Source organism: Calidris pugnax, unplaced genomic scaffold, assembly GCF_001431845.1.
Source record: "Calidris pugnax isolate Ruff unplaced genomic scaffold, ASM143184v1 scaffold56, whole genome shotgun sequence".
Taxonomy (NCBI): Eukaryota; Metazoa; Chordata; class Aves; order Charadriiformes; family Scolopacidae; genus Calidris; species Calidris pugnax.
The window spans coordinates 8003998-8027663 of NW_015090839.1; the positions used below are offsets into that span (position 1 = coordinate 8003998).

At 41.4% G+C, this 23666-nt stretch overlaps 3 protein-coding genes across 3 annotated transcripts in view; all 3 read left to right on the forward strand.

Annotated features, from left to right (window-relative positions):
• Nucleotides 1-7971, forward strand: part of SNX6 (sorting nexin 6) — a 32244-nt gene extending 24273 nt beyond the window's left edge. Inside the window, exons 12-15 of the mRNA XM_014941640.1 lie at nt 589-675; nt 1580-1739; nt 2781-2866; nt 7043-7971. Coding sequence (XP_014797126.1) covers nt 589-675; nt 1580-1739; nt 2781-2866; nt 7043-7096 — 387 coding nt within the window. The 3' untranslated portion in view covers nt 7097-7971. The remainder of the gene's footprint in view (nt 1-588; nt 676-1579; nt 1740-2780; nt 2867-7042) is intronic.
• A 1546-nt stretch (nt 7972-9517) lies between these two features.
• Nucleotides 9518-15220, forward strand: EAPP (E2F-associated phosphoprotein). Its single transcript, XM_014942076.1, has 6 exons — nt 9518-9626; nt 10088-10269; nt 11558-11656; nt 12017-12140; nt 12953-13072; nt 14575-15220. The coding sequence occupies exons 1-6, from the start codon at nt 9553-9555 to the stop codon at nt 14837-14839; spliced, it is 864 nt and encodes a 287-aa protein (XP_014797562.1). The 5' UTR covers nt 9518-9552; the 3' UTR covers nt 14840-15220.
• Nucleotides 15221-17967: 2747 nt separating this feature from the next.
• Nucleotides 17968-22492, forward strand: SPTSSA (serine palmitoyltransferase small subunit A). The gene is made up of 2 exons (XM_014942039.1): nt 17968-18167; nt 21231-22492. The coding sequence occupies exons 1-2, from the start codon at nt 18065-18067 to the stop codon at nt 21332-21334; spliced, it is 207 nt and encodes a 68-aa protein (XP_014797525.1). The 5' UTR covers nt 17968-18064; the 3' UTR covers nt 21335-22492.
• Nucleotides 22493-23666: the final 1174 nt, after the last annotated feature.

Genomic DNA, 23666 nt, shown 5'->3' on the forward strand with positions numbered 1-23666 from the left:
TAAATATGTACTTTGAAGAAAATGAAATTACCAGAATTACTTGCTTTAAACTAAAATGTTGCCTTTTAGATGATATTTTTTTAAATTAAGATTTAAAAAATGCATTTGCAGACTCTGTTCCTAAATTCACAGAAACGTCCATTTTAAATACAAGCAAGTAATTTTATAGGTATTTTGGACCATTTTAATACATGCAGTTACACAACTAGTCTGCAAAGATGTCTTAAAACTTTGTTTTCCTTTGATTTCAAAACCAACACAAAACTTGCGTGACTCTTTATACTAGATAAGTTTTGTTTCTCTGCTGTTTTCCTAGTGTATGACACATATAATTGAAATTAGGAAGAAAGCGTTGTTTAAAGCAGAAAGCTAGTTGTCAGCTACTGCTTGCACAGTAGGTTATTGCTTGCTTTTTAATATAAAATCCTAATGCTGCTTCTTAAGATTGCATTTTTAAGTATTCTGTCACAAATGCACAATCTTAGTTTTTGGAAAAGACAATCTGTCATATACTGTTGTATTTTTTATAGTGTATTTACAAAGTCTGGATGTTTTTTAAATTGATGCTTTTACTTACTGTTTTTCCAGAAAATAGAGGCCCGGGTATCTGCTGATGAAGATCTTAAACTTTCCGATCTTTTGAAATATTATCTAAGGGAATCACAAGCTGCTAAGGTGAATTTATGTATTTGTTCACTGAAATAGTGCTTCTTAAAAAAAAAAGAAAAGGGATCATCTCGAGAAATTCACAGTAGTTAGGGTAAAATGCTGCCACCTCTTGCCTGCAAATTTTCCCTGAACTCTAAAACATGGATCTCGGTTGTGTGTAAGGAGGGACAATGCAGTTGCTGACCGTGCGACTGACTGTTTGGAACTCTGTGATCCATTTATCAAGGTGTGGTTGTGCAGTGTAATTAAAAACAGTTGAAGAGCTGTTGGTGAATTGTTCATGTGTTTGCAGGGTGTTTGCTGCTTGTGGACTGCAAGGAAGCCTACTTTTTTGTTAATATTAAAAATGGATACTTGAGATTCTCTGCAAGTGCTGATACAAAACCACGTGGGCCAGATTTGATATTCTATACCTACAGAAAATGCCATTCTTAGTGTCGTTTGATGTAAGACGGTTCAGTTACATGACAGAAAGAAGAGGCATTTGACAGAAAATACCTGTAGTTAGAAGATCACAGCAATAACTGTTGTACAAAACATGCTACTGCTGTTTCTTGGCCCCTGTGTGTATTTCAAAACCATAATCTAAATATACTTTGTTTCTAATCTAAGAAGCTGTGAAATTTCCCATAATTGCCCATTTTAAGGCTTTTTGGAGTATCATCTAAGCCATCTGGTGCTAGCTTCTGTCAGACAAGATGCAGACCAAACAATATTAAATTATTTGTCTCAGTACAATTCCCGTGTCGTGCAGGATGAAGTAAAGTGAATGCAAATAATTTAGTAAAAACTGAAATACAGCAAGAAAGACTAAAATTAACCTTTATTATTATTACTACTTGGTATACACTAAAATCCTTGTGTAGATTCTTGTAAACTCTACATTCATTCTTTCTACTTTTTTTTGTAGGATCTCCTATATAGAAGATCTAGGTCACTAGTGGATTATGAAAATGCTAATAAGGCATTGGATAAAGCAAGAGCAAAAAATAAAGATGTGCTGCAAGCTGAAAATACTCAGCAAATATGCTGTCAGAAATTTGAGAAAATATCTGAATCAGCAAAACAAGGTATTTGGGTGGTCTTTGATCCTACATTACTAATTGAAAATTAAGAGATTTTAGGATACTGTTAATGCGAATAGATTTTTGTTCTGTTTCTTAACCAGAATGATTATCTTTTAATCACTATTTACTTATTTTAAAAAGTTCTAACAATATTTTCTTTTGGCTCCTTATAGCTCCTTTAGGCAGAGCAAAGTCTAGATGCAAATTATTAACCACTTTTTTTATATGAATAGGATAGGATACAAAATGATAATTGCTAGCAGTAAATGCAAACATAATCTTTTAAAGGATTGTTGAATTTCCCCTTTTGGTTTTACGCATTCTTCTGTGAAGGCAGCAGTCTGTTGCAGAGGCGATACTACATTAGAAAAAGGAGGGATCATGAAATGAGAGTTCACTGAAGTTGCAGAGTTACAATAGTTAGAGAAAAAAAGAACCTTATTTACATGTTGCCTTTTTCTTGGAAAAATCTCCTTTTTTTTTTTTTAGGCTAAGATTGTTGTGAGTTAGTAGTCATCTGACTCATTATTTGGGGCACATTTGGTTGAGGTCTAAACACCATGCTCTTCTGTTTTTATGGTTTGAGTTGTTTGACTCTGTAAATCTGCCTAATGATTCTTGTGAGACAGTGGAGGATGAGCCATCCTGTTAGCCACAAAGGTGCATGCATAAAGCATGCTTGCTGCTTCTGTTCTTCATGCTACTTTTAACTTAATATCTTCCCTAGAGACTTCTTTACATCAGCCTTGAAGGAACTGTGCACATGGAATAAGACAGTTGAATGTTTTAAAGTGTCCACATTGCAGTGTTTTCAAAAGAGCTTTGTGCCCACAAAAGGCTAGCTAGAGATGAGGAACTGCAGCCATGGTTTGCTTTCATCCGACAGCGCAGCAGTAGCTTTGAGCCCGGAATGTGCTGCAATCAAACTTGTTTTTTTTTCTGTTGCCTTCTCTAACCCTTCACCTCTTCCATCCTGGAGAAAAGTGTTAATGGTTGAGGGCACTAGCAATATATTGTTAATGAATCCATTTTTATTTTCTATAGAACTGATAGACTTTAAGACAAGAAGAGTTGCAGCATTCAGAAAAAATCTGGTGGAACTAGCAGAACTGGAATTAAAGCATGCTAAGGTAATTGTGATCCTTTTTGGCCTGCTTTTCAACTGATTTTAAATATTATATGCTTGCATAACCAAAATGGCTACATTAGTTTTGTGTGATACATACTTCACACCCAGGAAGGCGATTTGAAGGTAAGCATCATTCAGAAAGGTGAACTTTTGGGAATAATAGAGGGGGGAAAAAAAATATAGGTGAAATATCTGTGAGAGACTGGTATGCTTCAGGTGCCTTTGGAAGATTCATCTCCTTGAAGACAGTTTTGGCTTCAGATTTCTGTTTCTCTAGCTGTTTGATATTTATAGCTGCACAGTTTGAATACCTGCCTATTTTTAAAATCTCATCTCACCAATTTACTCTGAGATAGGAAGTGGTTTCTCCTGTTATCCAGATGTTGGGGACTTGATGTATAGGATAGGCTGACTATTAAGCATGAGATCCCACAGGCCTGTCTGAAGTCAGGTCAGTGAGTATGCTTTTTGAACTTTTTTTGGCTTTAAACTGCGAAGTGCTAACAACAGAGGAATGCTGCAGATAGCCTCTTCAGTAAAATATTTTTTTTTCAGGAAAAAAACTTTAAGGGGCCTCTACTATCCTGAAATTTCCCAGCAAATTTGATTCTTTTAACCCATATGAAATTAACAATTTTGGTTAAACAAGGTTAGCTAGTCTGATTTCATAGACAGGTACAACAGTCTCTTACTTTAACAGTTCCATAGCAGGAGGCAGCTTTCTTTAAAAAGTCAACTCTTTAGCATTTTTCATTCTCACCACAAATTTGAGTGTGTTGACTACCAAGCGTTGAATTAACTCAGAATGTATCTGTTGAAAGGACTAGTTAAGAGGTTTATAGTGTTGCTGAGTTAACTTGTTGCTGCTTTACACTCTTCTCAGTGGTGTCATTCTTCATCTGCCAAACCCATTGTTTATAAAACTAATGCACTGTAAAAGGGGTTGTTTTGGGGATATTGTTTTCTTTTTTAATCTTTAGGTATAAGTTCAGCTTGATGGGATATTTAGCTAGTAAAATAATGGATAAGGTCTGGAATACTCAACTCCTTTTGAGATGAACAGTGCTTACTTTAATGTGCTATATCAGAAATTCAACTATATTTTCCCTAAAGCCTTAAAACGTTTCCAAATACTTGGCACTGTTCAGCCTTCCTACTTCTCTGTGTAACAGCTGCCTATATCCAGCCCTGAGTCTCCTAGAAATCCCTGGGTTTGGTCAAGAATGTGCTGGTTATGGGTTTTAGTGAAATTAATAGCCCGAACAGCCATACTTGCAACAGTGTTTATTGATTTGCCATATCATGCTTTAATAAGGGAATAATGAATCCACAGAACTTGTGTCCTGCTTTAGTCGTTGACTCTTCATCACATGTTGTAATTGGCTCTTGCTGAAGTCCCTGCATGCCTTGGAGTGGAATGCTTAAAAATGTCTCTATCTTCCAAAGTATCCCTAAAGAATCACTTGTATTAACTCTCTGTGCAAGTCAAAATATTTAGTAATATTTTCATGATAACTGTAGAAGGCAGGGGAAAAATGCTTTATTTCTGTAGCTTTCAACTTATTTGATAGGTGCTTCTTGGTGTTGTCAGTTTTCCTGGAGGAGCTTAAATTTTTTTAGGGGGTCTTCATTTGTTGCCATGGCTTGTGTTTAAGACTTAGTTTGTCAAGATAGTCCATCTCAGTCTGTGACTTACCTTATTATTAACAAGGAGTATATAGGGCTGTAATGGAAGTGTTGAACTGTAGTCCTGTCTTTGGAGGTCAATTTTTTTTTTGCTGGCCTTTCTTACCTACTTTAATCATGCAGCACTGTAAGATTCACTAGACAGTTTTGAGTATTTAAAGCTTTGCAGCTTAAAACGTCATTTTGACTAAGGGTGACAGTTCTCAAAATGTTAAATGTTGTGACTTCTTGAATGAAAGGATATTTTATTTTTTACTAGGTTTTCAAGATCTGATTTTTTTCAAAGCCCTTGTTTTATGTTTATTCAAAACACACAGTCTTGGCTGGGAGGGTCTGAGAATGAGAGCTGCTTTCTTATCAGCAGCATGTACATTACATTCACTTAAAATAGCTGCCAAACTGCAGCTTTAGATTCTGCTTGGTCTCTGACCTCTACTAAACAGATTGATGCTTCTTTTCCTGTGGCCATTCTGTCTGACTATCCCTCTAGGTCGTGTTTAGCTTCTGTTTGCTAGCTCTGTGTTTCTTCATGACTTCATGGAGCTGTTTGGGCATTTAGTGCAAAAGCTGCATTTAAACCTATTCAGTATTTTATTTTAAATAGTTGGATTCTGAGGTGTTCCTGTGTTGGACTTCCCATTCAAGAAGGGAGGTTTGATATGTGGTGAAACTGCTAAGGTTATAATCATGTATTTAAAGCATTTATAGCCTTGGCTATACTTTTAGAGTCTTTTGACAAATGAATTGTAACTAAGATAGCTACTGTCTTCAAATGAAAAATAATAAAAGAAAATCTAAACAGCTCTTCCCACAAATACTACTATATCTGCTCTTGTCTCTGTGGGGTTTTGTGGAAGAAGAATTTGTTGCATTAGTAGCAACAGATGTCTGTTTGGTACTGACAGAAGAAGGGAGTAAGCAAAATCCAGTACTAAAGGATTTGGTTAAATGCTTTGTCCGTAATTCCTCCTTTCCTGAAAAGGGTGGTTTTGTCACCATGGTTCTGCCAGTAACTGTAATATCTAGAGCTTAGGAGTCTGAGCTGGCAAGAAAAACTTCTCTGAATCCAAATTTATAGGACTTTCTCAAGTTAAGTCAAATGTTTCAGCCAGAAAGAGTAATGGCTCACAGCCTCTATTGTCCTTGATTTATTATCATTAAAATAAGATTGTTCTTGTGAACTTTCTAAATTTGATCTAATGAAAATAAATGATTTGCCTATTTGGAAAAGTTCAGTATACTGGCTGGCTGAGTCTGGAAATGCCTGATGTATAAAGGACGTCTTGGTTCCATCTTTTCTTTAGAGTGCTACGTAGCAGCCTGTGATTTGCAAATGCACCTGCTGCTGCTGCTGAGCAGTAAAGAGATTGGCCAAAAGGTTACTGTCACACTTTGGTTATAGGCAATATGTGTGCATTTCACAATTATGATTTAGACCTAAAGTTTGAAAACTGAAGACTTCAGACTGAAGTATTCATTTTAATTTGCTACTTCATAACAGCCAGTAATCAGCTGTTCACTAACAGAGACCTTAGATTTATGAATCCTGTGCACTTCAAAGAATGGCTACCAAGTCCCCATGCATCTCATGTATGTTGAATTTGTTCGTGTCACAGAATTACGCGCCTTTTAATTAGCTTGTGACTGTCCTCTACCAGTATAGGCGTAAAAGGACAAGAAGCTGTTGAAGCCATAGCTAAATCGCTGTCTTCTGGAGAAGACTGAAAAGGATTCAGTAGACACAGCTGGGAATCTTCTACTTTGAAGCCTTGAATTTAGTTAATTGCCTAATCTGGATTATAAGAACCTTAATGGGGGATAGAATTTTGATTTCTCACTATTTTTTGGGCTGACAAGTATCCTTCTGCCTGTTTGCCACATGTCGCTTGGAATGCTTTTAAGTGTCAGTCCTGTAAATTCATTCAGAAATATGAAAGTCAACCTGTATGCTTTTTGTGGTAGAGTCAGAATGCTTTAAATAGGATTAAAACCTGACCTACAGATGTTTGAAAAGAAGGGCAGAACTTAGCCCTAGAGATAAAGTTTAGTTAATGTTCTGATAGCTCCGGCTGTAATGGCTAAACTCAACTCTGATGGGTAAATCACCTGGCTAAGCATGTACATCAGTCTGTTGTCTGTCTTTCAACAAGACACGTCCTTGAGCAGAGCTGTGAGCTTAGCTGGCTGCTATAGGGAGGAGGTACTGAGTGCTGTGACCCTAGATCTTAGTGAGAAACTTGGGAAGAAACCTGGAAAGGGCACTAAATGCTTATTTGTGAATCTCGGGTTGGCTCCATTTAGTTCCATGACATAATGCTCCTATGTTCAAAAATCTTTTTAAGATAAAAGTGACTTACAGAAGTATTTCTACAGGAGCTTAATACCTGTCTGTTCTCCTTCAGTGGTGTCACTGCTATCTAAAACACATGTTTTTGTCACAAGCGTAAGGGAAAGTAGGGAAATGTGGTGATATTGTTCTTTATTTTTACAGGGTAACTTACAGCTGCTGCAGAGCTGCCTGGCAGTGTTAAATGGTGACACATAAGCTACGCTCCATCCTCCCACTAACAAGGGCTGCCCTCCTCTGGATTTTGTTTTCATGACTTTAAATAGGAGAAATTTACAGTTCTCTGGAGAAAAAATTTGACAAAGTGCACATAAGCAAGCTCCTTCTTTCAAAAGAGTTAAAACAAACACCTGAAAGTAGCTCCAGACTATATGAAGCAACAGCATACTTGTTATACATACATACTCATGTTTATTTAATCATTATATGCTTTCATTGTTCAGAAACCAAATGCTCTGTTTTTGTGAAAATAGCCAATATAATTATGTTCATGTTATGAATACTATGATACGGCTGCCAATCTTATTTACCTTTGTAAGTAATTTCTGAAGTTCACCATTTGAAGCACATTGTTCAAATGGCCTAAATATTACCATTAGATATTTGAATATTGTTACTATAATGGCATTGTATACACTGTCTTAGTTTTTTTTTTCCATGTACTGATATCAAGAAACTTAATCTTTTTTTTTCAATTGTGAACATTTCTTAGAAATTTTGGGGAACTTTGTGTAACCTTTATAACTATGATTTAAAAAGAAAAGCAAATGCATTAGTATGTTTGCCTTAACTTGTAGACTAATCCAATTATTGTAAAATAAACCATGAAATCGATGATTTTTCTAAAATTATGCAGACATTGTATCATCTGTAAGCCTAATATTTTCTAGTAAATCAGATTAATTTAATTAGCTTTTTCTCTATTCATCCTGTAAAACCACTGAGTCAGTATTGGATTGGTCTGACACTACTCACCCAGTCATTTCTCACTTGCATTCTCAGGTTTATCTGTTTGCCTGTCCCTTTGTCTGTGACTTTCCTGTCCAGTGTACTTAAACTGTTTTGAGCTTGGTTGGCTGACTGCAATTTCTTTGGCAGAAGTGCTTTTCAGAGAACTTCTGGGGTTTCTTTCCAGAAAGGGGAAAACAAGTGGTAGAAGGGAGTTCAGAAAGTGCACAAAATACCCATGTAAGACGATACCGCCCCACTTTGATGCAGGTAAGAAGCTTTGCTTCAGAAAATAGGAAGTAAAGCTATCCCCAGTAAAGGAGTGCCTGAAGAGGGTCTCATTCTGCCGACTGGACTCAGAGCCGTGAATCCAGTTGTACTTGTATTTCTTTGTCTCTCTTACTTGAACCATGAAACTTTTCCAAGAGGTGCTGTTCTGTCGTGTCATTTCAAGATGTCATAAAATTAGGCTTTACTTGATGAATTGCTCTTGGCAGTGGGACTGCTGCTTTCTGGGGATTTGTAGACCTTCAGTGGAGCAGCAGCATTTGGCTGCAGGGGATGTTTGGACACACAGCTTGATTTAAGTCCCTCTCTGTGTGATGGCAGCCTCCTGCCCTGCCCCACCGAGGTGTACGGTGTGTTCCGGCTTTGCCTTTCTTTTTTTCCCTTTTTCTTTCTTTTTTTTCCCTTTTTCTTTTTTTCTTTCTTTTTTTCTTTCTTTTTTTCTTTCTTTTTTTCCTTTCTTTTTTTTCTTTCTTTTTTTCTTTCTTTTTTTTCTTTCTTTCTTTCTTTCTTTCTTTCTTTCTTTTTTTCTTTTTTTTCTTTCTTTTTTTCTTTTTTTTCTTTCTTTTTTTTCTTTTTTTTTCTTTCTTTTTTTCTTTCTTTCTTTCTTTTTTCTTTTTTTCTTTCTTTTTCTTTTTTCTCTCCCTTTTTCCTTTTTTCTCTTTTCTTATTTTTTTTCCTCAGTTTTTTCCTTTTTTTCTCTCTCCCTTTTCCTTCTCTTTTCCCTTCCTTCTCTATTTTCTGTTTTTTCTCTCCAATGGGGTGAATTGCACAGTGTCCCCATCCTGCCTTGACTTGCTTTTGCCCAGCCTCAGTCCTTGGTTACCGGTGCCCGGGGGCCCTTGGCAGCTCCCCTGGTCTACAGAAATAATACTGTCCATAAATAATAATAATGATGCAGAGTACTGTGCTGTTCATCTTCCAGATACAACAGGTATAATTCCTAAGGAACTCGTCTATAAATAGACTCCAAGGGACGAAGATTACAATGTACATACAGCTAACAAAATTGTAAATATTTTAAGTAGGCTGTGGGAACAGTTTTTAGCTTAGTCCTCGTTGTTCGGTGTTACTGGCTCATTAAATTTTTTTCCAAGCCTCTCGGTATCGGCTCTGTCTCTTCCGCCTCTCACCCCCCGTAAAACGGCGGCGAAAAATATTTAAAACGCGACAAAGGAAGGGTCAGGCGGCCGGTACCGGCACCGCCGGGGGGAGGCGAGGGAGGGGCCTCCGGGGACCGGAGGGTCGGCCGGGCCGGCGGGGGGTGCCCGGTAGCGGCGGGACCGATCCCGATCCCGGGGCCGCGCCTCTTCCGCCGGCGGGGGCGGGGCGGGGCTGTGCCGCCGGAAGCCGTCGGGGGCGGCCGGAAGTGTCGGGTCCCGGGCCGGCAGTGGCGGAGGGCGGGCGGGCCGGGCGCCGCCATGAGCCGCCTGCGGGAGGAGGACGACCCGTACGTGGTGGAGGAGCCCAGCGATGAGGAGCGAGCGCTCAGCAGGTGCTGCAGGGACCCCGCCGCGGGGCCGCCGCTCTCCGCCGTCTCCTGGCCGGGGTGCGGGGAGGCCGGCGTGGCGGGGGGGCCCCCTGCCTGGTGCGGCGCAGCTGCCTCAGGGCCCCGGGGGTGGCGGGAGGATCCCCGCGCTGCTCCCGCCGACGCTTTCTCCCTGAAAGCGGAGCACTGACGTTTGTGACCCGACGAATGCCCCTGTGTAACCGCATCCCCGGCCCTGCAGGGAGGGAGAGGGCGGCACAGGCCGCAGCCCCTCAGTGGGAGCTCCTTTGCATTGAAACCAGAGCCTTAGCACCAACAAGCTAATAAAGCATTTTAATAAATACATTTCCCATAAACAAGGGCTTTCCGGCGCAGCCACGCAGTTCAGATGTTTGCTCCCCAAGCGACTCGGTCGGTGTAGCGGGCTGGTTGTAGTAAGGAGGTGCCTAACGCTTGGCTGTTCGTAGCTCGGAGGACGAGGTGGACGTGCTCCTGCACGGCACTCCCGACCAGAAGCGGAAGCTGATACGGGAGTGCCTCACCGGGGAGAGCGAGTCCTCCAGCGACGATGAGTTCCAAAAGGAGATGGAGGCGGAGCTGGACACCACCATGAGGACTATGGAAGGCAGATGGAAATCACCAGAAATGGGTAAATCACACTTAACAGCTGCTTGCATAGGAAATAGTGAGTTAAGTGATGTCCGGTTAAGGTGTGAAGTTATTATTCTTGTGACTAGAGGTGTGTTGTGACACTCGAGTGCTGTTTGAAGCCTACAGAAAATCTTGAAATGGCCAGTCCCTTCTGCTGTAACGGTCACCAGGTGCCACTTCAGTGAATGCCTCTGTTTTGGCTTTTCTAAAACTTTTATTTTGGTGTTTCTGAGCTTGTGATTTTGTGCTTTAATATGATATCTCTTTGTTGGATCAGTCCCTTTTCATCCAGTATCTCTATAACTCTTGGTTTAAGTTGTTCTGTCACGTGTATTTAGGAGTCTCTTGAGCAGTTTGTGATCTCTTGTACTTTGTCTAGTGGCTTCAGATGCCGTCAGTGTTTGGAGCCCATTCTTGAAGAAAGGAGTAGCATGTGGTAGATGGAGATCCCAAATCAGTTGGCAGGAAATACTCAGGAAAAATATTAATCTCTTTCTCCTTTATCTGCTTATAATTACACATTACATCAAATAGTAAAACTGTGCTAAAGATCGATGTGTTTTGGTGTTTGTGTACTATGGATGCAAGAGATGGATTGCTTTTCACCTATTACAAAACACCTGGTGAAGTGTTCTTAATTTTTTGGAGAATCAATGCTATGTTCACTTTAATGCAGGGACTTGACTCTGTATTCAGCAAGTTTAATAGTTTTATCTGTGTTAGTGGGCAAATCTGAGCTGCAGGTTTCACTTGTGCAATTAAGAAGATGTAGCGATAGTTACACCACCACATTTGGTGCAGACTGGCTGGGACAGATGTGCTTGGCAATTTGTCTAGGTATTTTTTTAAGTACTGTGGCCCTGAAGTTTTTGGGGTTTTTTTTAGTGAACTTTATTGTAATTAAAGTTTGTGGCACGTGTATTTCTTTCACATGACTGAAGATCTGTGGGGTGTCTGAGGTTGTGTGGGTTATACAGGGCAGAGGCAGGCACATTTGGTGTGGTGTCCTCTTTTGCCTGGGGGTGTTATCCTGGAAGAAACTTTGCTTTGAACTGTACCTGAGGTTCAACTCAGAGGGACTGAGCAGCTTTGCTCTGAGGGAGCACCTGTAAATGAAATAACACAAGTGATGTGGATGACCAGGATGTGGGAATAAATTGGGAGATCTGTTACTCAGATAAAGCAGAGCACTTCTGGATAGAGTAACTTGAAAACGAAGGCTTGCTCTGGGCTCTGTTGTTCTGGCAGGATGTTCTTACCAGTTCTCTCTCTGATCTCACACATAGGTACTTCCTCAAGTACTGGGCAGACTGGACCTGCTACCACTTCAAAATACTATGATGACATTTACTTTGATTCCGATTCAGAGGATGAAGATAAAATAGGTAACTGGCTGGGGAGAGGAGAGAGGAGGACATGGTTACAGTAGCACTCTCTCAGATCCTGTATAAACTTCTTGCGGGGTCAAGGGGCTGTTCCTGGAGGCGGCCTTTCGGGGGGCATTACCAACTTATATCATCTCCATGTAGTTCCTGTAACTTTATGATGTATCCCAATGTACGTAAGGTGCCTTAATGCTTTGGGGTGGTGCATGTGCAGGAGAGATGAGCTAGACCTTTATGTTTTGGCTTAGATTTATTGCAAGTACGGAAAAGGAAAACTGGAAAACAAATAGTTTGATTTTTGAAGTAGAGAGTCATCGTATGTCTGATGGGTCTAACATATGCTTGCACAACTCTTTCTAGTTACACAGGATGCCCGGAAAAAGAGAAAACATCAGCAACGTCAGATTCTTTCCAATGATGAACTGCTATATGACCCAGAAGAAGACAATAGAGACCAAGCGTGGGTAGACTCACAGAGGAGGGGGTAAGAGACCATAAATATTTGAATTGTAGGATGCTTAACATAAACTGAGAGATTTAAATGAAAATGGTGAATACAAAGAAAAAGCTTCTGCTGTTAAGTCCATGCAGCGAAAATACCCGTTATTAAGAATTACACACTTATAAGTGTGTAAATTTCTTATGTGTAAGTAATGGAATCTGAGTCTTCAAAAGTACACAATTCTAAAACTTGCAATTTTTTAAAATCAAGACTTCCTAGTGCTGTAAGCTAGTTTTGTCTGTAGTCAGTTGGTCATCTAAATAACCATGCTGTGGATGAAAAAGTTGTGAGATATTTTGGTTGCTAAATTATTATCTGTTCCCTGAAATATTTTATTTCTGGTTTTGGAAAACTTTGACTTCAGCAAGCCACAAAATGTTCAGATAAACAGCACAAAGCTGCTTTACTGCAGGTTTTTTGAAGGGTGAAGCAGCAAAATGTTTGTTGTAGCCAAAGTAAAATTCTCCATGTTGAAAAGGATAATATTAATGTATGTTGCCTGCAGAGATTGCACTTGAGATACCTACCTGAGAGGGTTATTAGGTAAAAGTTCTCATACCAGATGTATTTATCTCACCAAACGAAAATTCTCTGTACAAAGTTAATGAAAAGATACTGGTATGCATTTTATGTATGTGCTTTGAGTTTCTGATAAAGGTTGTTCAGAAGGAACCAAATATTAATTGGTGTATTTTAATATAAAAAAAAGTTTTGACAGTTGAATTGATATCCTTGACAGCAAGGGCATGTAATTTCACTTTTTGCCTCTCTTTCCTCCTTTCTGGAATGGACAGGTACCGTAATCAGAGAAGAGTTCAGCAGCAGCAGCAGACAAAACCTGCCGCTGTTCCAAACAGTGACGCTGTTTTGAATTGCCCTGCCTGCATGACAACGTTATGCCTGGACTGCCAGAGGTAATTAGTGAACAATAAGGGGTCCTTTTGTAATGTCTTTTTTTTGGTCAGTAGTATTTTTAGTGCATTCAATTCGATCAATTGGTTTGATCAATTCTGTCTTGCAAGGTGACGCTAATAAAGAGAAGGCAGGTGTGTATATGGGAGTCAGATTTAGTGGTGAATGCTGGATTGTAAGAATGATGATCCGTTTAACCTCCAGCATAGAGTTGAGGAAGAACAGGGTAGAACTTAAGCATAGTGGAGGATGTAAAGTATTTTAAAAAATAGTAATTTGTGGATACAGGCAGTTCAGGCTGATTTTTTCATATTTATTTTTTAAACATGTTGGTTTGATGTTTAGAGGCATAAAATTATTCTGGATTATTTTTGTGTAAAAGTACCCTGTTTAGGGGAGGATTAAGCAAAATCAAGATAGCGTATTCTTACTTGGTTTGAGTCTTAGCAGTTGTGGTTTTGAGTATAATTACATTTTAAAGTGCCTGGAAAACATTTAGGGGAGAATCCATAGTGTGTTTTGCAGCTCCAGTATCTGACTGCACTGCAAACCAGTTAGTACTGCTAATCCCTGCTAAGGAGAGGACTCAGGAACTGGGAGTAAAGGAGATGGAAATCTTGTGAAATGGGGAATAAATTACCTCTCATTTATTGAGTATTTTTGGTGATTGAGGAAATACTGTAGCAGCCTAATACCATCTAAGTACTGGGTGCTGTTTCTCACCCTCTTCCTCTGCTGGCTCTGGTACTCCTTGACCCTGCTCTATAGTTTAGTATTTCACTTTGCTAAGGTGGCAGAGAACCGTCCGTTTTTATTGTCAGACAGGTCTTTTGTGGGCTTAGTCAACTGAAAGAGCTCAGCACAGTGTAATACAAGCAGTAAAACAGCAGAAGTCGAGATGGGACTTCCACAGCCCCCGGTTACGCTGGTTTAGGCTGCTGTAAAACTGCAGCCCGAGGGACATCATATTGAATTGAATTGAACTGGAGGCCTGAGTTTTGCTATATACTCCAGCTATACAGTTGTTATGGCAGCTGAAAATAAATTCTATATTTCAGTCTAGACGTGCTTTTTCAAGTGTGATGTGTCAGTGCTCGTTATTTATAAATAAGGAATTTCAGGCTTGCAAGACATTTTATGATATAAGTGCCGGTAGTCGAGTTGGTTGTACTCACAACCTCATGATCTTTTGCCCATCATCAGCTCTACGGAGCAAAGTGTAATTCTGTAGTACCAATACCGTGCTACTCCGGGGTGTTTAGTTCAGTAAGAACCAGTGTGTTTTAAAAATGCCTTAAAAACAAGACAGATGGCTGCAATTCTAGTTTTTTATGAATCATGTAGTTGTGACTTGTTCTGTTTACAAAACTTCACATTTATTTGGCTTCCAGCCCTTCGGCATGGTAATTCCTATCTTTAATCCCACTTCCAGTGACGGTAATGGATTTTTTGGAAGCAGAGTTTTACCAGTGGTATGACTTGCATTTTCTCCCTTTCTCCATAGACACGAATCTTACAAAACACAATATAGAGCAATGTTTGTGATGAACTGCGTTGTTAACAAGGAGGAAATTCTGAAATACAGAAAGAAGCTAAAGAAAAGAAGTAAGAAAATGAAGCAGAGCAAAGAACCTGCCTCTATAGAGTCAAATCAAGAAGAGGAGGAAGTGTATCATCCAGTGTTATGTACTGAGTGCTCAACTGAAGTGGCAGTAATGGATAAAGATGAAGTTTTTCACTTCTTCAATGTTCTAGCCAGCCATTCCTAATGCGCAAAAGCAGGGGGGGGAAATCCTGCACTATTTTAAGACTGTGTGAAGTATCAGAAGTGCAGGCACGTTAGCTTTTTTAAAATACGGTCTTTTAAATATACATTTTCATCAGAAAACTTCATAATGGTTGGATTTTTGCAAAGCTTATGAAGAGAATATAGTTAACTGTGTGCATTTAAGAGCAATATATTTCCACACTGTCAGGTGGTTGCATCATTGAGGATTTAAAATTTTGTAAATATAGTGTAAAATCTGTGTATTATGACCATTCCCTGTATATATACCATCCATTTTCTCAATATGTATCAGAACTGCTGCTTAGAATAAATCCTGTGTAGTAACTGGTTCTCCAGAGCTGCACTGGTCATTTCTATGGCACACGGTAAACAACTTGCATTTGGGACATTGGGCTTCTTTAGGCTGGTATTCTTGGTAGATTTGCACACAGGTAGGTTTGATAAGAAAGGAATTGTTGTTATATTTGGATTTTTGGCCCATTAAGATATCAAAAATGGAAACTTTTATTTATACAAAGTGGAAGGTTAGTTTATTCTGAATTTGCTGGCATGGATCATTTAAATGAGCATATTAATGCTTGGTAATACGGTTAAGAGTTTTAAATGTTAATATGTATATTAAGAAAATACTAGACTTTTTTTCCTATTGTCTTTTTTTTTTGTACTATTTGTACTTTTTGTTTCTTTAGTACGTTTACAGCTTCTTCATGGAAGCATAAAGAGCTTCTGCTACTTGATATTTAGATTTCTTGGTTAGTCTATGAGGCCACCGCAATGTTAACAATGGATTCTTCCCTCTCTTCCTCCAGGCAGGCTCCCAAAAGGTGAAATCTTGTGACAGGACAAGAGGAAATGGGCACAAACTTGAGCATAGGAAGTTCCACCTAAACATGAGGAAGAACTTCTTTGAGGTTGGCAGAGCACTGGGACAGGCTGCTCAGAGAGGTGGTGGAGTCTCCGTCTCTGGAGATACTCAAAACCCACCTGGATGCCATCCTGTGCAACCTGCTCTGGGTGGACCTGCTTTAGCAGGGGGGTTGGACTAGACGATCTCCAGAGGTCCCTTCCAACCCCTGTGTTGAAGCAGGTGATAGCAGGAGGAACAATAGATGATGGCAGTCCCTAAGCTGGGGTAGAATGGAGCTGGCGAAGGAGGGGAAACTATACAGAGGAATATTGACAATTTTCTTAAGGGGCTAACTAGCAAAAATACTTCATGTGTATGGTGCAAGGGGCCGGGGTGCCACATGGTGGGTTAGGGCAGATGATGTGGGAGATTTGGAAGCCTTCTAGACACTACCTTTCCTCTCATTCCAGGTACCAGCTTGCTGCTGCTTCTTGCTTGCCTTATCACTTGAATTGCAGGGCTCCTCGTTAGGAAGCACAGGAGCAGGCAGGGCTGGGACATGTTTGCCCCATATTGATAATGTTCCTGCAGCTCTGAATGGAAGTAATGCTTCAGTTGTGCTGAATACCCCACCTGCCCGTGAACTTCCTAGGGGTTTATATAGCAGGGAGGCTTTCATGATTCCCACTGCTTTTTCAAGCAGCAACACCAACACAGGACTCCCCAGCTGCAACGGCAACAAGCAGCAGTGGGCTTGGATGGGGACAACAGCTGCTGTGGCCAGTTGGGTGGGAGTATTAAGTGTGTGAGTGCTCTCGTTTCTTCTTGTACTGAAATAAATCTGCATAGATAAAGTGTGTCTAAATGTCCTCTGGTTTAATTAAATCCCTTTTCAGATGCTGCCACACAAACCAGTACAGTCTGCAGTTGTCTCCACCAGCTGGTTTTATTTTTCACAGTCATCTCCTGGTACTGTAGTTGTATTTTGCACCTGTGTGAATAATTCAGTTTGTGCATCCTCCTGTGAGTGTGTTTCCCCATCGTTCTCCTGTACTGTTAGTGCAGCTGAAGGTAGGGGTGGGGTGGCTGCGAGGACAGAATCCCACCGCTCAGTGATCACAAACTGATTTACCAAGCAGGGTGGGTACAGTGGGCTGATACCAGTTTCTAATCTACGCTGTGCACATTTCGGCGTGCCCGGTCCTGGCTGGTGGGCCCCGTCCCCAGCAGTTGCACCTCATGCTCTGCTTAGTCACGGTGCCCGATGATTCTGTACGTCCCTTCCAGCCGCCTTTCAGCTGGGAAGAACTCTAAACTCACCAGTATAAGCTGCCAACAGCCTTCCTAATCATGCAGGCCCAGGCCGGTCTCTGGGAACTTCTCCTTACCTGAGGCCAATTAGCATCAGGGCAGGGTGTCCCACACCCCCTGGTTTCCAAAGTTAGCAATGGTTACAGTCAACAGTTGATCTATCACCTCTTTATTTTCCCAGTTCGTATGGGATTAACCTAGTCAGAGTTGGCCGCTGTTAACTTCTTGTTTATCTGAGCCATGTTTTTGGGTGGGCTTTACTCTCTGCCACCTGCAGGCACCCACCTAAGGCTCCTGCAGCGTGTTCTTACCACCCTTCCCGTGGGTCGGTCTGTGGGTCTTTGGTAATTCCCAGAACATCAATGTAGGTGACAGAGGATGAGAGAAAATCGGCTGGTGCTGCAGCACCATCTCCTAGGCATGACCCAGTGTCAGGGTTTGATAACCCACAACAAGGTGCTGCTCAGTTATTCTCTCACCCAATGACCCCTCCCCACCTGGGAAGGGAAATTGGGTAAAAATCAAGGAAACCCGAGGGTTGAAATATTAACAGATTTAATAGGTTAAGACTAGACAATTAACCTTAATAACACTAAAGAACCAATATTGATCCTAATATAAAATATACGAGGGTTCTGCTTGGCCGATTCCATCAGCGGGGAGCGAATGTGGGACGCTGTGAGCGCTGCAGCTTTGGGAGGGAGGGAAGGGCTCGGGGGTCCAGCAAGGGCTTCTCTGGGTCTCGGGCACCAAGGGAGAGAGAGGGCAAACACTCTAATTTAATTTTGCATGTGCCGTTCATGGTGTTAATTAACCCTGCGGGCAGCTCGGGCCGAGTCCCTGGGCCTCCCTCCTCTCCCCTCCGCCCGCTGAGGCGGCGGTGCGCTCCAGCCCCGCAGGCCCCAGCGCCCCCACCCCGGGGGAGCCGCCCATCGCGGGGCGGTGCCGGTGCCGGGAGGGCGGGCCGCGGGCTGCCCCCGCCCCCGTCTCCGCCTCCGCTCGGCCTGGGCCCGGCGCAGGGCGGCTGGCGGGCGGGCAGGGCGCGCCATGGCGCTGGGCTCGGCCTGGAAGCGGATGTCGTGGCTGTACTACCAGTACCTGCTGGTCACCGCGCTCTACATGCTGGAGCCCTGGGAGCGCACTGTCTTCAGTATCCTTCTGCCGGCCGGGCCTGCTGGGGGTGTGCGCGGCACCCGGGGGCTGCCCTCCTCCTTCCCTCCTTCCCTTTCTCCCTCCTCCGGGGCTGCCCCGAGGCCGCCGGGCGGGTGTGGCGGCCCCGCCGGCCGTGTAGGGTGGCGGGCGGGCGAGCCGGTGCCGGGGAGGCGGCTGGGCCCGGGCCGTGGTGAGGGCGGCGGAGGGTCTGTGGGGAGAGGCAGGGAGCGGGGCCGGGCCGCGGCGGGGGGCGGTTGGCCTGAGGCAGCGAGCGGTGCCCGCGGAGGAGAGGCGGCCTCCGGCCGGGAGCGGGGCCGGTCCCCTCGGCGCAGGCAGGGGCTGAGGCTCCTCGCCCTCACGGAGAGACATACGGCCGAGTTGGGGAATGATCCTCACCCCGGTGTCCCGCCCGCCTCTCCTCCGGGTGAAGTGCCCACCCAGAAGTTACCGCTCCTTTCCTCTCTCTCCTATAGAGCGGCGGCGGTTCTTTCGCCTGTCTTTTACACTGAGATCTCAAGCTTTCTGTTAAGCACAGGTGTCTTCCGTGAATTCTTTTGTGTTTTTACCTAGTGGAAAGTAAACGTGCACGCAGCAAAACCTTGCGAGCGTACCTTCACACGGGGCTTTGTCACAGGGGTTTTATTAGATGAGTATTTAATCCTTGAGCTGGTAAGTTTGCTCTTTTGGAGTGGAAGAACTCGCTAGATGCTTATGTTAAGGCATGTGTATAAAGACTGTTTATAGGTTTGCTGCTTTACTCAGCCCTTTCATACAGGCAGTTTATTCTCTCAAGTGTTGTTATGGCATCACAAGTATTTTTCCTCTTGAGTGTGGCTGTTTTGATCTTGACTTTTAATGATTTCTCATCTGAATGACCCTGAGCCATCTCCAGTTAATGTTGGGAGGCAGAGAGAGAAATTAACCCAAACATTAACAAAGAGAAAGGTGTAAGTAGTAGTGAGAAGCTGCTTTTACTGAGGTACTGGTTGGTTTTGTAAAAGAACTCAATGTTTTTTATATAAAAGCGGTTGCCCAAGTTACAGCTTTTCCTGTGTAAAGTCAGCAGCAGTGGAGATAATGTTCTTTTATGCTAGTATTTGTACACTTACAGTGCAGAGCTGTTTAGGTAGGGTTCTTACCTTCAAAATGTCATCTTCCTTCCTCATGTACCTTCCCCTTTTTGTGCCATGTCCGTATGGCTAAAGAAAATTAATCTTTGCTTTCCCTGCAGTTATATTAGTCACGAGTACTTTTTTGTTTGTGCGTGTGTGTTAACCATGCAGCTTTTTAACTTGTGCAGAATAGTGAAGTAAATGGAAGTGTGTGTGCACGTTTACCTTCGTAAAATGCTCCAGTGAAATAATTGCCACTTGTCATGGGCGGCACAAGTAGCGCTTGCGGTCTTGGGTGAGCAAAGCTGTGTTTTGTCCCCAAGCTGGAGACTCTGTGGTAGGTGGGCCAGGTCTGCTGGGTGCTGGTGGGCAGAGGCAGTGGCCTCAGGAGCTAACGCTGCGTGGCTCTGCCACCCCTCTGGCTGCTGCTCCTGCTCCAGAATCAGAAGTGAGCGCTGATACAGAAACGTGGATTTATGAGTTGACCTTCATTTTAGTATCTCTTGCTGTATAATCTTCTGGGACTAAAAATACACCAAGCAGCTAGTATGCTCTAATAAGCGCAGCTAATACCTCTGCTCTGCCACGGGGAAGTCGGTCACAGAGCATTTGTTCACACGTGCTGTGGTGACTGGATCTCTCCAAGACGCAGAGTGTGTGCAGCTCCTCTGGTTTCACCTGTGGAAACCCAGCGCTGCTCTCCAGGGTTATCTTGCTTGTTAATCTCCAGTGCTTTTTATAGTGTTCCTGTCTAAGTTTACTGAAATCTCCGCAGGCGGTTGGATGAAATCAACAGGTTGTTATGGATTTCTAGTACTTCTGAAGTTCTGAAATCTTAAACTTTGAATGGCATAATATTTCAGTAATCTGATGCCATAATTTCTGTAGACAAAAGGTGTAGATAAAGAGCCCTAGACCTCGACAAAGGTCCACTTGTATGTATGCATTATAAGCTGCTATTTCACTTCACTTCTCTATGTAAGTTTTACAAAAGGAGTTTTACTCTGTTAGGAGCTGAACTAATAAAGTGGTCATCTTAAGGTTTTTTAGCAGATAGCTTCATGTGACATTTGTTTTGCAGTGTGGCCTGCTACAGTAAGGTACTAATGAGTGACTAAGTACACAGCTTGGCTTGAAGCCGTGCTGATGCTTTGATGTTACCCATAACTTTTCCACCTGTGGTTGTTTGGTGGTAGTTAGGAGAAAGGAACACATAAATTGAGCTGCCTGCCCATGAGGAAGGATCTAAGCATGACATGCAGATGGAGAAATGAACCAAATAATGTAGTGACTTAGAGCCTAGAGGACACTGGCAGATAGAAATGGATTTCAGGTTTCCTGACATTATTACACTAACAGTACAACTTTCATACCAGATGTGTTTTGTGCATCATAAATTAAATTTATTAGGTTATTCTATTCCAAGAAGTTGAGGTCAGCGTCTAATGCTGTCTGCTTAAAAATGAGTAGGTCATCCACAAATAAGAACTCCTGCTCAGTACAGCTACTGATATTACTGTATTTTTGTTTTGGTTTGGGTTTTTTTTGTGATGGTTGACTTATATTCTCTTTTGCTGAATGGGGCTGGCTTCTGCAAGACTTGCAGAAGACCTAGGAAAATGCATGTAAGAACTTGTATATGCTGAGTTCCTGTTTTCTGTTCCCCCATCGTGCTTCCCATGCTCTGGCCTGTCCTCTTGTGCCCATACAAGGCAGTGGGTAACTTGCAGGGGATCCCTCTGTAATTCACCTAATCGCTCCTACCAGTGTTCTGCTTTTTGGTGTTCGGTTGGTTCTCCCCGTAGCTGTAATTGCTGTCTACAGTTGACTCCGTCTGATTTAAAAGTGTAATATTATAAGATAGTTACAGGGGAAGTTTTAATGCTGCAGTTACGTGATGCCTAATGCAATTTCTATTTCTAATGCTTTTTTCCTCAACTGTAATTCAGATTCCATGCTAGTTTCCATTGTTGGAATGGCACTCTACACGGGCTACGTGTTCATGCCGCAGCACATCATGGCAATACTGCACTACTTTGAAATTGTGCAGTGATGAAGAACGTATTTTCAAGAAGTAATCGGGCTTTGACATCTGGTCTGCAAAGAAGAATGAACCTCTTAGTTTTAACAAGACTCCTACTGATGTTGGAAAGACACAATTATGACTCTGAAGACTAGGAAACGAAATATGTAGAGCAGGGACGTGAGAGTCCCCTATGTTGTGTTCATTCCTTTTAATTTTACAAGATATGCCCTTGTATAGTAGTTTTGTCTACTTTAACATTGTGATTGTACTTTGATATCAGTATTTTCTTAACTTTGTGACAGTTTCAATATTGCACTGTGAAAGCTTTTCTTAATTGTAATTTTGAGTAAATCTTAATTGCCTTCTATTTTTAATCAGAAAGTCATCTTATTAAATGGGGCTTAAAGCTTTTGCTATTGTATGGTATGTATTTGCCTGGATATTTCTATTAATGCGTTTTGTAAGAAAATACATCTAGATTCATATTAGAGACATGGATTTATTCGTCTGACGCTATTTACAAAAGTTAGTTTGTACGACTGAACTCAGGTGTACTGTTTGCTGTCCAAACTTTGTTCAACAGTATATTTGTGCATATCGCCTGAATTTGGAATTAGCAATTATTTCAAGTTTCTGTATTCCACCTGATGGAGGAGGGCGGTGGAGATGAGGCATTGAGGCAGAGTGAAGATGGCATTCGTTGTGTTGGGAGTAGCGCTGTGGTTCTGGGCTTTATCTAGTGGAAAAGGAACTTTTCTTTACAGATACAGGCCCGCGTAAGGCTTTGGGATAGCACTTTAAATCAACCCTGTTTTTCTAGCTACCAATTCAATTGTACTTTTACAGGATGCTTTATTATGTTCTGATGGTTATGGTTTCTGCTAATTTTCACTCAACAGTGTAACTATGTCTCAGTTTTAAAGGGGTTTTCTATTGCTGCTAGTGTTCCAAACATTTTCTCGCTACAAACGACCAAAACATAGGGGTTTCAATGGACTTGAGTTACATCTACAGCAATAAGTAGCTGAATACTTGGCTGAAGTCCTGTCTTTTTTTTTATAGGGATTTTTTTCAGTTTTGTATTCTAAAATGTAAGATGGTGACAACTTACCTTTCCTAAGTGGAGGATTTTTTGTTGTTGTTGTTTAAAAAATAAAAGTTTAAAAGCAGTGCTTTGATGCAAAACTTTCTTTGAGAAGTTAATGTGTTTCTGAATGCTGCTTGCTTTTCTCAGAACTTTCCAAAAGGGGAAAAATGATACTTGACCAAAGAATTGTGATTTTTAATGGCCTAGAAATAATAGGTGCTGTTATATCATTTATGTAACTTCACTGAAATCAGGAATTACCCCTAAGCTATGTAATTAAATTGTTATGTAAAGATACTGTCTTTTAGGTTTAATTTTCTCAAGCACATGCTTATGAGCATAGAGTGTTGGTTTTTTCCCCCTGTATTTAAGAACTTCATATGTATTTGATTAAAAACTCTGTTGTCATCTTGGGAGCTATAAACAGTGGGCCTTAACTTCTTAGGTGAACCCTAGCTTCGCTGAAGTTGATAGGAATCTCCCACTAATTTAGTGCCTTTACATATTAATAACTGGCTGTCTAAACATAAGTGGGTTTTTGGGCTGGTGGGCTTTTTTTAATGTATCCGGAGTGGTATGTGAGTATATAAGGAGATAATGATAAGTTAATGTACTCTTTTTGAAGTAATGTAGCATAAATTCCTGCGTCCATGGATTACATTGGTACTCTGATGTTTCTTTGTGAACTACTATGCTAATTTATACACGACTCCTGCGGAGAAAGGAGTTTAGTTGTATGGGGATGGGGGGGAAGCCCTTCTGTGTGATGCCATTAGGAATGTTAAGCATGATTTTTAATTGTGAAAGGTTTTATAAAAGGGCTTTGATATCCTGACTTTTATTAGCTGCTTCTTGAGGAACAAAAGAGTAACCATAATCTCCAATCACTTGTTACGTTGGAGTGGGCTTGATCAATATCGTACTCAAATTCAATTTGCCAATTTGAGTACAGTCTTTTTCAGCATTTCTCTTTTTAATTATAAATCAAGAATTTCATAGTCTTGGACTGTTCTTTTAGATTCCAGATACTTTGCTAAAGATGGAATAATTTCATTAATAAAATACTGTTATGTTACTAGAGTTTGAATTTCTAGAAGAAAGTTTCTGCAATGTGTCCTTTTCATAAAGTTAATCCAGTGAAGAGATCATTCAAGGGGTGATAATTACGAAGGGGAGTAAGTTTTCTTTTTTTAAAGTAAGGGTATTGGTAGGGATTTAATTAATAATTGAATTTGAATAATAAATGAATCGTAAGGCTACCAAGTTTTTTTC